This window comes from Artibeus jamaicensis, unplaced genomic scaffold (genome assembly GCF_021234435.1).
Source record: "Artibeus jamaicensis isolate MK-2021 breed Jamaican fruit bat unplaced genomic scaffold, CSHL_Jam_final contig_519, whole genome shotgun sequence".
NCBI classification, from domain to species: Eukaryota; Metazoa; Chordata; class Mammalia; order Chiroptera; family Phyllostomidae; genus Artibeus; species Artibeus jamaicensis.
In genome coordinates, this window is record NW_026521871.1 from 7493899 (window position 1) to 7507402 (window position 13504).

The 13504-nt window shown below is 50.2% G+C and overlaps 1 protein-coding gene across 3 annotated transcripts in view; it reads left to right on the top strand.

Moving 5' to 3' along the window:
* The window catches only part of FAM3D (FAM3 metabolism regulating signaling molecule D), a 33667-nt gene extending 21073 nt beyond the window's left edge, over nucleotides 1–12594 (top strand). For all 3 annotated transcript variants that reach the window (XM_037137417.2, XM_037137416.2, XM_037137418.2), the window contains 5 exons: nucleotides 640–698; nucleotides 2417–2467; nucleotides 8355–8439; nucleotides 9489–9615; nucleotides 12340–12594. In XM_037137417.2, the coding sequence (XP_036993312.2) occupies nucleotides 640–698; nucleotides 2417–2467; nucleotides 8355–8439; nucleotides 9489–9615; nucleotides 12340–12429 (412 nt within the window). In that variant the 3' untranslated portion in view covers nucleotides 12430–12594. The remainder of the gene's footprint in view (nucleotides 1–639; nucleotides 699–2416; nucleotides 2468–8354; nucleotides 8440–9488; nucleotides 9616–12339) is intronic.
* The last annotated feature ends 910 nt before the right edge of the window (nucleotides 12595–13504 follow it).

A 13504-nucleotide genomic window follows, 5' to 3' on the forward strand; every position in this document is an offset into this window, starting at 1 on the left:
CAGAGCAGGCTGACACATTAGCCCAAGGTAGCGCCCCACGGAAAAGAGAGCTTTCCATCTAAATTGTCCCTGTAATAGTCCCCAGACAGGGTCTCATTGGCTGGCTTGGGTCGAATGGCTGTGCTTGGCTCAGTCACTGCGGCCAGAGGCACAGGATGCTCTGCTGTCCAAGCCTGGGGAAGAGGTCAGTCCTGAGAACCACATGGCCTGAGACGGAGAAAACAGTTTTCTCTAGGGACACCAGGAGACAGAGTGAGGATACTGGGCAGACAGGGACACAGTCGGGCTCCACGTGGAGAGTCACAGACACCACGGAGGACAGCAGTGACATCCTGGGTTCTGCCTTCCTCCAGGCTGTGGAGTCGGGCTGGCCCTGCCTCCACGACCTGAGAGCCCCAGGCAGGGATCTTCCCTCTTCTCGCAGCAGACTGTTCCGGTCCAAACAAGCCGTGAATGATTCCCTGTAGAATACAGCCCGCCAATCATTTCCAGGAGGAAAACAGGTGCCCGAATCACTGTGGGTGCTTCTCGATGCCTCGTGCCCTGTGGGCCCTCTCAGAGTTCCAGAGTCGTGGAAGCAGAGAGTTCAGTCCACACTCAGGACTCACTGCTGTATTTTGTTTTTCTTTCCTTCTTCAGGATCATGAGCCCTGTGAAAGACAATGTGGGCAGGGGCCTGAACATCGCCCTGGTGAATGGTGAGTTGCTGATCCACCGCCCAGGCAGCCCCCACTGTGGTGGTGTGCGTTCGGTCTCCCAGCGCTGGCTCAGCTCTTTCCACGTGCCCTGGGTCAGCAGCAGTGTCAGGAGGGGTGCCTGGCGGGCCTGTGGGAACAGAAGGATGAAAGCCCAGATCACGCCGCAGTCCAGCCGGGGCCCTGCCTGTGTACCTGTCCCAGAAGGACACGCTTCTCCCTGAGGTTTACACCAGCACCATGAAACCACAGGGACAATATGAGGTCACAAAGCTGACTGCACATCTTCATTCATTTATTCAACCAATTTTGACAACGGCCTGCGGCTGGCCTGGCTGCAACTGCTGCTTTTCTCTTCCCCCAAGTGCGCCCCTGCCGGGGAAGCCCTCTGGGACAGTCTCTGATGAGATGTTTTCAGACTGGGGCCTCCTTCCTCAGCCCTCACAAAGCCCATAGACAAAACAACCACCAACAATACTAAAAACTCACATTTTTTGAGCATTTACTATGAGCTAGCTATTTCATTTAATCTCATCATCACACTAGATTAGACCATGCTCAGAAACCCCACCGCATTCCAGGTCAGCAATGAAGCTCAGAGAGGTTAGGCAACTTGCCCACGGTTCCACGGCCAACAGAATCACGCAGATTTTAACCTGGATCTGGCTGGCTCCAGGTCTTAATCAGCCCACTGAACTCCCTCCTTAGACTAGAAATGTCTCCAAGGATATATGCCCCTACTGTATGCCAGCTGTGGGGAAGTCTGAGAAATCACTCCAACAAAAGGATTGTTAAAGATTCGTGGCTCCTTACCTTTTAGGGGGCAGAGATTACTTTGAGAAACTATTCAAACTACATCTCTTTCCCTTAATTCCAGAAAAATCCACAAATACACCTATCGGTTTAACAGGTTCATATCCCCCCTTCCAAAATGTCCCAGAGGTTTGGAAATTAGTGAATGGAAGGATCCGGGAGGAGTCCTGCAATGGGAGCTTCCACCCTCAACCCCACCCCCATCCCCACCCCTCCACTGCTCACCAGGATTCCACAAACCACAGGTGGGGGAGGGACCAGTGCGGAGACGTAGAACTGCCATCCCCTCTGCAACACCTCCATCTAGTGGCATAGAGTGAGAACTGCAATTTTTCTCCAGAACACCTGGTTCCCTGTAGCTCTTGCACCATTTGCAAAACCCACGAAGTGCAATTGAGATTACTGAATTTGGGGCACTGAATACAGTTCCACCCACCGAAAATCTCTTTCCCTCCAAGAGTTAGAGGACTCAAGTTGTAGATTTTGTATTTTGGTGGGAATAATAATGACAATTGTACTTATTTTCATTACTATTTTGACGCTAAATTGTGTCTTGTAGCTATTTTAAGTACATCTTATTCAGTTCCCACAGCCCATTGTTCAGATGCAAAAATTGAGGTAAAACTGCTGGGTTGTTCCCCCTCCTGACAGTGCTAAGGCAGCACATAGACCCAGACTGGTCGAATTCAGTTCACTTCCAGGGACCCTTTCCACCATGACCTTGTGCCTCTCAGATCAGCCCAATAGTTATTGGGCACCTGCTCAATCCTGCATGCTTCCTATGGGACCTGATTTTAATCCATTATTATTCTATTCCTAGACCTTAAACTACAGAGTACTCATTTTCCACAAAATGACAGGCAGAATGACCCATTAAAGCAAATAATTGTTATTTTCTCATCCCTTAGGCTCCACGGGAACAGTGCTGAGACAGAGCTATTTTGACATGTACTCTGGAGGTAAGCACTCTGTTGGCCATGAGGCCATGGGTGGGCCGAGTTTCCTGTAGCCTGGGGGCTCCCGGGGTGCTGGAAAGCTTGGCTCCTGCTTCCACAGAAGATTACTAGAAAGAGGCATGGTGAGGGTTCATGCAGTCCTGCTACCTTTGAAAGTCCTTTCTACTGGCTACTGGACTCTCCCAGACACAGATCCTGACACAAGGATTCAAGTAACATGTTTTATTTGGGAGGAGGTGATCTCAGGAAATATCAGTGGAGAAGTGAGACAGGGCGAGGAAAGCAGCCAGTATGGTGTGCTATCAAGTAGTTGAACACTGCAGGCAATGAGAATTCAGGAGCCAGCACAGAATACATGCCTCAGAGGCATCTTGGAGGGGCAAGGGCTCTGGGGACTCCCATCCCTAATTCTGTGGCACTTCCCACACTTGGCCTGTCTCAGGGCACCAAAGTGGTTGTGGAAGCCAAAGATCTTCAGGCAAAGAAGTGCCAGGGCTGGCATTGGAGGTCAGGCATGCGTACACCTGGAGCCTGAGGACAAAGTAAATGGCTGGGTTTGCTCTGCTAGGCAAAGGATGTTTCAGGCCGCAGGGGCCTGTAGCAAGCCAGAGGACTGGACAGGGCCTCCCAAGGCCCAGCAAGCTGCAGCTGTCTTTTCTTCTCTGCGCAGACCTGCTTTCTGAGCTTCCCTGTGCATAGATTACCCCTCAGGAAGTCATGGTCCTCCCTGCCCTGAGCAAAGCCAGAAACAGGGCACTGACTTACCTGGGCTGGAAGTCCGAGCATATAAGTTCCTGCCAGCAGCTCTGTCCAAAAACTCTGACATCTCCCAAACTGGTGGAATTAGTCCTGGGCCTCAGCAAGCAATGAAAAGCAGCAGGGTGGCCCTTTGCAGCCAGGCTAAGGTCTGGGCTTTGCAAGGACTGGTTTTCATGGGGACAAACGAATTCAGCTCAGCCCACTTCTTGGAGCCCAGCCTTCTCAGTTTCCCTCCATGTGCCTTGGGTCACCAGGCCAGCTCTGGGCTCAGGCATCCCAGGGTGCTGGGCCTGTGACCATTCACCCCAGCTCCTCGACAGCATTGGTGAAAGAGGCGTTGCTTTCACCAATCAACTGGCTTCTTTCTTCCCTCAATCCCCATCTTTGCCTCCACCTCCAGGGAAAACCTGACTTACTGCACCTACCTAAACACACAAGCTCAAGAAGGGAGAAAGCCACCAGGCAGCAAAGAGCAGGAAGCCTCTGGGATTTGCGCACAGGGGAGGGGCTGAAAGTGGGAAGGGGAGCCTGCTGCCCAGAAGTGGCAGCTGGGGCGTGTGTGGAAGGTGCTCTACAGCAGCACCCTTCCAGACAGGCAGCTGGGACCTGCCTGGACCCAGAGCTTCACGGAGCCCCACGATGGCTGTCCTCCGGCTGCATCCCATCTGCAGCCTGCCCTAGGGCCCATTCAGATGTCTTCAGACCTGTGCCCCAAACTGCAGGCCCACCCCAGGACCTAAGGGGTGGCTGTTGCTGCAAAGGGGAGGGTGGCATGGCTGCAGCTTACATGGGAGGACTGGATGTCCACACGCAGGCACACAAGGCCCCTTCTGGTGCAGGAATTTCATTACCTATAAACCAGAAGTAACTACGATGGCCACTTCATAAGACTGATGCGAGGACTAAATCACTTGCGATAACTGGTGGGCAGGACCAGCCTGTCTGGTGGGGGACCTGGGGAAGCTCGTTCAGTCTTCTCCCTTGCATTCCCTCCTCCCTCACTCTGTCCTGATTCAGAAGCAAGGAGGTCGTCTGTCAGAATGAAAAGGGAAAAAGCAATTTAAAAGATGAAACTAAGTTTTATAGTGTCTTATTATAAACGTGGATGTGACCATGGCTGATGGGGAACGAGGAACCAAATCATGGTGAGAAGAAGTCAGCCCTTCCCACAGGAGACAGAGGTCAGAACAGAAGGCACACTTCCTTCCCTCCAAACATCCACTGTCCACCCCAGACAAGAGCCAGATCTTGATACCCGCTAATGAATGCATGGTACTTTCAGAACTCTTATCTCAGGAGTTCAAGGGCCATTTCACTAACAGGGCCACCGTGGTCGTTGACTGGAGACTTTGTGTGACTGAACTGGCTGGTGGCCAGCCCTGCTCTGGGGTCTTGACTCTTCCCCTGGGTCCTTGACCTCCCCACAGAATACTAAGAATCAGGGGGCTTCGTGGGTGAGTGGCCCGTGGGCTGGCAGTCACACAGGCCCTGAACTTAAAAGAAACGTATACTGAGTTCGGTGTTCTGCCATCACAGTCCTGAAATTCTTAATAATTTTTTTAACAAAAAGCCTCACATTCTCATTTTGCACTGGATCCCTAAAATTATGTAGCCCGTCCTGCTAATAATTGTACATAATCCCACTATAGTGTACTGACTATATGCCCAGAGTCATTGTCACATTTGATCTTTACGGAAATGCTATGAGCGAAACTACTAATCCTCCTTGTTCTGCAGATGTAGCCCCTGCTTTACTCACTAGACCAGTGTTGCCTACACATCAACCATTCAAGAGCTCCTTGCACAAGTTATACCATGTCCAGAGAACCATCTGCATTATTAGTATTTTCCTTTAAATCAGCTCACTTTTTTAACCTAAATAAGTGTATCTTAAAAGGAAATTACATCATCACCCTATACTTAGCCATTATTGCTTTTTGGTCATTAAAAATAAGCACAACGGAAATAAATCAGTGTCCCAGAAGGGGGCGGGGAGCTGATGGTCCCCCCCCTCACAACTAGGTTAGCTCTCTGTCAGATGCAGACTTTTCCTGGTGCAGGATGGTGTTATTAACATAGAGCTTTGCTCTTATCGTAACATAGATACGATAGAGCTTTGCTCTTGATGTAAGTTGGAGAGTTGTAGGAGCCTAATATTTTCTCAGAGACTCCAGTTGCCCACAGCCCAGTGGGCGTGCCCTCCAAAGGAATCCAAAAAGACATATGCACCCTTATGTTCATTGCAGCATTATTTACAGTAGCCAAGATATAGAAGCAACCTAGGTGCTCATCACTAGATGAACAACTAAAGAAGATATGGTCTATATATGCAGTGGAATATTACAAAGCCATAAATAAGAATAAAATCTTTTTTCTTTTATTTAAGTATATTTCATTGATTATGCTATTACAGTTGTCCCATTTCCCCCCTTTACTCTCCGCCTCCCTGCACCCCCCTCCCACCAGCATTTTCCCCTTTAGTTCATGTCCATGGGTCGTACATATAAGTTCTTTGGCTTCTCCATTTCCCATACTATTCTTAACCTCCCCCTGTCTATTTTGTGCCTACCAATTATGCTTCTTATTCCCTGTAACTCTTCCTTCATTCTCCCTCCTCCCCCTTCCCTCTGATAATCCTCCATGTGATCTCCATTTCTGTGATTCTGTTCCTGTTCTAGTTGTTTGCTTAGTTTGTTTTTTGTTTTGGTGGGGGGGGGGGTTAGGTTCAATTGTTGATAGCTGTGAGTTTGTTGTCATTTTACTGTTCATAGTTGTGATCTTCTTCTTTTTCTTAGATAAGTCCCTTTAATATTTTATTAATAAGGGCTTGGTGATGATGAACTCCTTTAACTTGACCCTATCTGGGAAGCACTATCTGCCCTTCCATTCTAAATGAAAGCTTTCCTGGATAGAGCAATCTTGGATGTAGGTCCTTGCCTTTCATGACTTGGAATCCTTCTTTCCAATCCCTTCTTGCCTGCAAGGTTTCTTTTGAGAAAGCAGCTACAGTCTTATGGGAACTCCCCTTTAGGTAACTGTCTCCTTTTCTCTTACTGCTTTTAAGATTCCCTCCTTATCTTTCATCTTGGGTAATTTAATCATGATGTGTTTTGGTGTGTTCTTCCTTGGGCCCAACTTCTTTGGGACTCTCTGAGCTTCCAGAACTTGGATGTCTGTTTCCTTCATCAGAGTGGGGAAGTTCTCCTTTGTTATATTTTCAAATAACTTTTCAATTTCTTGGTCTTTCTCTTCTCCTTCTTGCACCCCTATGATTCAGATGTAGGGACGTTAAAGCTGTCCCAGAGGTTCCTAAGCCTTTTCTCATTTTTTGAATTCTTGTTTCTTCATTCTGTTCCAGCTGAATGTTTATTTCCTCCTTCTGTCCAAATCATTGATTTGAGTCCCAGTTGCCTTTCCTTCACTGTTGGTTCCTTGTATTTTTTTCTTTATTTCACTTCTTCCTTTATTTTGTGACCTTACTCAGGCATTTCTGTGAGCATCCTGATTACCAGAGTCTCGAACTCTGCATCTGATAGGTTGGCTGTCTCCTCATCGCTTAATTCTTTTTCTTGAGTTTTGATCTGTTCTTTCATTTGGGCCATATATCTTTGTCTTGGCACACCTGTTATGTTGTAAGGGGTGAAGTCTTGGGTATTCACCAGGGAGGGGCAACCCACTTTGCTGCATTGTGGGGCTCTATGTGGGGGAGGGGTCAGAGAGGGAACAGTGCCGCTTGCTCCGCTCTTGGCCTTCTTTCAGTCACTTCCCCCGCTCCCCACAAGCAGATTGTGCCCTTTCTGGTGCTGATTCCTGGGTGGGTGGGTTTGTGTACATTCTAGGACCCCATGGCTCTCTCCAACAGACTCTCCTGTGATGCTGGGAGTTTCTTTTCCCACCTCAACGTCCACAGGTTTTTACAGCCAGAGGTTTCGAGGCTTTAGTTTTCTGTGCTGTAGCCCGGGATTGCACAGTCTGTCTCACTTTTCAGTTGTTCCTCCTAGTTTACCCACACGCAAGTGTAGGATATTCCGGTCCACCAGCCACCACCTTGTCACATGTCCTTTCCACCCTGGCTTCCTACCCCCACTCCTCCTACCAGTCTAGGTGAATGCTTCTTTAACTTCTTAGTTGTCAGACTTCCATACAGTTTGATTTACTGACAATTCTAGTTGTTTTTTGCTTTTAAATTGGTTGTTATACGTCTTTTGGTTGTGCAAGGAAGCAAAGCATATGTACCTATGCCCTCATCTTGGCTGGAAGCACCCAAAAAGAATAAAATCTTACTATTTATGACAACATTGATGGGCCTATAGGATATTACACTAAATGAAATAAGTCTGACAGAGAAGAGCAAATACAATATGATTCCACTTATGTCTGTAATGTAAAAACAAAACAAAACAAACACACAAAACCAAACAGAAACAGACCCCAGACGCAGAGAGCACACTGATGGTTTGGCCGTGGGGCATGGGGAGGACGAGTGAAGAGGTGCAGGGCACTAAGAGGAGCAGACCCCCAGTTCTAACACACAGAAGTCACGGGACTGTAATGCGCGGCCCAGGGAGTACAGTCAACAACATGACAACACCTTTGCACAGTGACAGATGGTCACGACTTCTCGTGGTGATCACTCTGTGAAATATATAAATGTCGAATCACTATGTCGTATGTGTGAAGCTAATATAACATTATATGTTAAGTATACTTTAATTTAAAAAATTAATAAGTCAGTACAGACAAACTAGGCTCCTAACCAGTAGAGAAGGAGGCAGCTGGGGTGTGCAAAGAGCCCAGAGCTCCTGAGAGAAGACTGAGATCAGTCCCCTGGGAGAAAGTCCCTAATGGCCCTGAGACCAGTAGCTCTAAGGGCCCCAGCTGCAAATCAGAGTCACCCGAGGGACTTTCAGATCCCAGCACCACCCCCAGACCACCTGAGTGAGGACGCCCACACACCTCAGTTGGAAGCTCCATCATATCATGCTGCCTCCCACTGGGCCCTGAGTGGCAGATGGAGCTCGGCACCAGCCTCCTGGGCCACTCCTGGATCAGGAGGGCAGTAGGAGAGAATGGGAATGGCCAGCAGTCTCTCCCTTCGGTGACCAGCACCTTGCTTTCCTTCCTCCCCCAGATCCCACATTCCTGGTGAAATTCCTTAAAGAAATCACAGAGGACATGCTGGTGCTGGTGGCCTCCTACGATGACCCAGGGACCAAGTGAGTAGGGAAACTCCCTCTGCCACGCCAGAGGGAGAAGGGACCGAATCCTCTACACCCTCCATCCCTTTCTAACTCCCCACTAGCCCCGTCTTCTGGAAACTTCTCCTAAGGAAACAATCAGACGATGGCATAAAGAGATGTTCTAGGAGGTTCATTACAGCCTTGGTTACAACGGTGAAAACTGGACACACTCTCCTGTCCAATATGACAGACCAGTTATGGAAGTCATGACAGGAGGTATATGGGAAAGATTTCCATGCATTTCTAAGAAGACACACTGCACCAAAAGTGGCCGTGGGGAAAATACCTAAGGACGTGGAGGAATACTTATCCTTCAGTAGTTTTTATTTTTTATTACAGTTTGCATTCAACACTTTTTTATGTTAGTTTCAGGTGTTCATCCTATAGTATTAAGTGAAAAAAAAAAAGGCAGGTAGCCCTGGCTGGGTGGCTAGGTTGGTCGGAGTGTCCTCCTGTGCACCAAAAGGTTACGGGTTTGATCCCCGGTCAAGACACATACCTAGGTTTCAGGTTCAATCCCAGGCCAGGACATGTGTGGGAAACAATTAATTGATGTTTCTCTCTCTCTCTGTCTTTTCTCCCTCTCTCCTTTCTTCCCTCCATCCCTTCATCTCTCTCTAAATTCAGTGAATATATCTTCAGGTGAGGACTTTTTTAAAAAAGCAGGTTATGAAAGAGTTGGTGTGATCCCACAACACTCGGAATCGGGAAAAAGACATGAAAGAAATATATTAAAATTTTACAACGATTATGTCAAGGGAATGAGACTGTAATTTTTACTTACTTTGTGATGTTCAATATTTTCCAAATGAGCATGTATCATATCTGTAAACAGAAGCAAAACGGCCCTAACACCTCTCCGGCTCCCCCTGCTGGCCTTCGGAGGGGAGTCTGGGGCCCCCACCCTGTTCCTCCCAAGGTGACCCCCACGGGCTTCGGCACACGTGGCCAAGGGGCGTCCAGTGCTGGAGCAGCTCACCCTTCTCCCATCCCGCTGCCTGACTGTCCTCTCCTGTCCTCTGCAGAATGAACGATGAACTCCGGGTGCTCTTCTCCAAGTTGGGAAGCTCCTACGCCAAGCAACTGGGCTTCCGGGACAGCTGGGTCTTTTTAGGGGCAAAAGACATCAGGAGTAACAGCCCCTTTGAGCAGGTGGGTTCCTGGCAGCCTCCCCATCCCAGTGAGGGCAGCAGTGTCAGGGACAGATGGACAAGGACCGGGGTGGCTTTGGGAAGGTGTGGGGAGGGCCACTTGTCTGTCATCCAGCCCAGAGGTCAGGGTGGCCCGACTAGCTAATCCCCCAGCGGGAAGTGGCCTTGACCATTTTACAAAACTATATATGAACACATGGATTCATAAGTGCCAAAAAGGAGGAAGAGTAGAGAAGAAGGGTACAAGGAAAGTGAGGCTTGGAAGAAAGAGAAAGGAATGTGGAGAGGAAGCCTGTGCGGCGGGAAGGGGAGCCCAGAGCAGGGGTCAGAATGCCTGGCTTCTGGCCCCACTTAGCCAAGCCCCTCCTCCCCCGAGGCCCAGCTCTCCGCCGCTGGAAAGAGGGCAGGGGTTGGGCAGGGGGAGCCTGAGGTTCCTTCCAAGATCCCTGTGGAGAGGGTGGACTTGCCCCAAGAAGGGGACAGAGGAGGGCCCACCTGAGCATGAGGAAGGAGTCAGGAGGGGTCCACAATAAGCAGCTCACAGCCGCTCTCCAGGGCGGCCCGAGGAGAGGGGGTCAGGGAGGCACCCAGAAGTGGAGTTGGAGGAGTGCTCACAGGAGGAGGGGGGAGTCGACAGAGGGTTGGGGGCCCCAAGGAAACACTTCATCTTCTCCCCTTGACCAAGGCGGACCCATCTGCACATTCCCAGCTCAGAGCAATTCTGAACCCCAGGAGAACTGGCCAGGCCTTCCCCAGCATGGTGAGGAGAAGGTTCAGCTCTGCCCAGATCCAAGACAGGGAGCTAAGGATCAATGACTCAGGCACGCAGGACCACTAAGGGGCCTGGACTCTGTCTGGAAGGCCGTGGGGAGCCATGGGAAGCTTGAGAGAGAGTGAGTGACAAGAGCAGGTGGATAATAAGAAAGCCTAGCACTCAGCGAGCACCTCCTCTGCGCAGGCACCAGAGCAAGTTCCCTAAAGGGTCTTTCATTAACACCCAGGTGAGTGAGGCGTTACAGTTATGATCCCATCTCACAGAAGAGGACCCCAAGCTCTGGAGGGGTCTTAACCAGCTTGCTCTGGTCTCAGTGGTGCGGATGGATTTCTCATCCGGGTCTGCTGCCTCCACAAACAAGTGTCTCCTGTCCCGACCACTTTCAGAACAGCCGCCCTGGCTGAGCATGGAGAGCACTGCGGAAGGGGAACCTTGGGAAGGCAGGGAGGAGGGCTGCAACGATCAGACCCCCGACCAGCAGCCTGGAGAGGCAGGGGCTGCGGGGGCAGGGCGGGGGCAGAGTCAAGAGGCCTCATGCTGAAGCCAGGGAGGGCAACCCCAGTGGGGCTGCAGGGGGGTTTGCCTTGTCTAGAAAACGTGGGCCCGGTTGGTATGCATGTGTTTCTAAGAGAGGTAACTAGAAATTACTTCTTTTTTTAAGGTTGTATTTATTTATTTTTAGACAGAGGGGAAGAGAGGGAGAAAGAAGAGAGAAACGTGTGCTTGCCTCCAGCACGCCCCTCACTGGGGACCTGGCCCACAACCCAGGCATGTGCCCTGAGTGGGAATTGAACTGGTGACCATTTAGTTTGCAGGCCAGACCTCAGTCTACTGAGCTACACCAGCCAAGGCTAGAAATTACTTTTTTTAAAGCAAGAAATAACACAAAGTATGTTGTGCTAGAAGTGAAAAGGAAAGGACGCTCTGGGTGAAGAACACAGGAGGCGGGGCCAGGGTCTCCGGAAGGTCCCCGTGGGAAGTCCTCAGGGGAGGGGTGGGCACAGGACTTCCCAGGGGGTGTAGGGCAGGCACTGTTCCCCCTCAAAGCACAGCTTCCAGACCCATCCAAACTGGACCAAGACAGCAAAGGGGAAGCACATAAGTAGAAGAAAGTCAGCATCATCCTTCACCTGAAATTTAGGATCAGCTTTCTGGGACCCATCCCCCAGAAATGAACCAAAGACGGTGAAGTCATAAAGCCACCGTGTCATTGTTCCCACACGAGGGAAACTGGGTTCTGGAGAAGCAGCGTCTGGAATCTACTCTTTCTTCCCACGGGTTAGCCACAGTGACGCCGACTGCGGATTTTGCCACTTACACTTTTCTTTCATACACTAAACCTGGGCATTTTAAAGATAATCTTAACTGATTTTATTTCCTTTATATACTATTTATATATGTTTTAATATTAAACAATATTAGTGGTTCCACTGTATGTTCCAGATGGGTGGCCACGAGCAGGCCCCCTTTGCTTCAGTTTTCCCATCTGTGTAATGGGATGACAATGGTAATGCTCTTCTTAGGCTGCTGTGAGGATTAAATACATAAGGCACCTTGTGCCTGGCATAGCACAAGCATTCAATAATTGCTACGATGGCCTTTTAATTGTTATTATTATTATTTTGGATATTCTAGAGGGACTGATGTAGAATTTGGCAGAGGGGCTAAACTCCAGCCCCGCCCCCATCCTCAGTGCCCTACCCCCCCATGACAGACAGTGACTAGGCTCTGATCCCATCTCTGAAACCCTGGGCAAGTTCCAGCCACTCTGAGCCTCAATGTGCCCATCTGTGGAATGGACTGGTAAACATCCAACACGGCCCTGAGTGGGGCGATGGTGAGGATGAAGTAAGTGAAAGCATTTAGTTTTTAAAGCACAGTGTAAATGCAGGTGTGAGTCCTGAACAGCCTCCCCCATTGTCTGTGTCTCCCTCTTCTCTCACTCCCTAGTACTTACAGAACAACCCCAACACCAACAAATACGAGGGCTGGCCAGAGCTGCTGGAGCTGGAGGGCTGTGTGCCCAGGAAGATAGTCTAGGGCGGCTGCAGCTCCCCCCCGGGTTGCAGGTTGCTCGAGGTGGACTGGCTGGAGGAGAAGGACGGCGGGGACGAGGGACTGAGACCTGCTGCAGCATGGAGCGCTGAGGGTCCTTGCACTCTCTGCACGGCTGTGCACTTCCCCTTTTCAGAAACAAAAGCCTCACCTTCGACCTGGAGGTGGCCCGCCTCAGAGGGTTCTCCTGGGGCCACTGTCTGTGCAGAGAACAGGTGAACTTTTCCTCAGGGTCTCTGACTGTTGCCCCTGAGAAAGGATGGGCTGCCCACAGGAGCAGAATTAAACTTTATTATTGCTGATATTGAATGAACTTTCTGAAAACTCTGTGTGTATGTTCCTCCCTGCGACCGGAAAGGTCTAGATTGGGATTACCTGGGCTGCAAGTTTGAAAAGGGTGGTGACAGCTTCTGGCACCAGGTTTGCGGCTGGAAAGGAGGTTGACTTCATAGGGATCTCTGTTCAGGCACAAAAAACTCCGAGGTTCCCAGCGTAGGGTGTGAGACCCACGTGAACAGAGCCGAGGGCTGGATGCTGCACCTGCTGTTAGAGTGAGAGCTGGAGGAGACGGGGGGGGGGGGGGGGGGGGGGGGGAGTAGCTGGGAAAAAAGGCAGGCTTAGGGAGAACATTCTAGCTGTCTTTGAGAAGTTCCCTGGGGGCAGCCCCTGGGATTTATTTGGGAAGTGATTCTAGAAAACACCAATAGGAGCATGGGGAAGTAAGACAGGGAAGAGAAGGATCCAATAAAGGATGTGCTGTGAGTGAGCAGCACTAACCCGTGGGCACCCCTAGGAATCAGTGCAAGGCACACACCCTGAGATCTCTCAGGGACAGGCAGCATCTTTGTGCACCACCTCCCATCAGTCACTGTTGGAGGGCTGCTAGTGTGGGGGCTCACGGGAATTCCCAGGCCCTTCTCGTCTGCCCTTTGTAGAGAAGAGTAATCCTCTTAGCTTCACAGAGAGCCCTTAGCTGACAGGTGCTGATACCAGCCACCAGAGCCCACGGAAGTGATGAGGCCCAAGGGATATGGTGCTAAGACCCCATATGGGGTCCCTG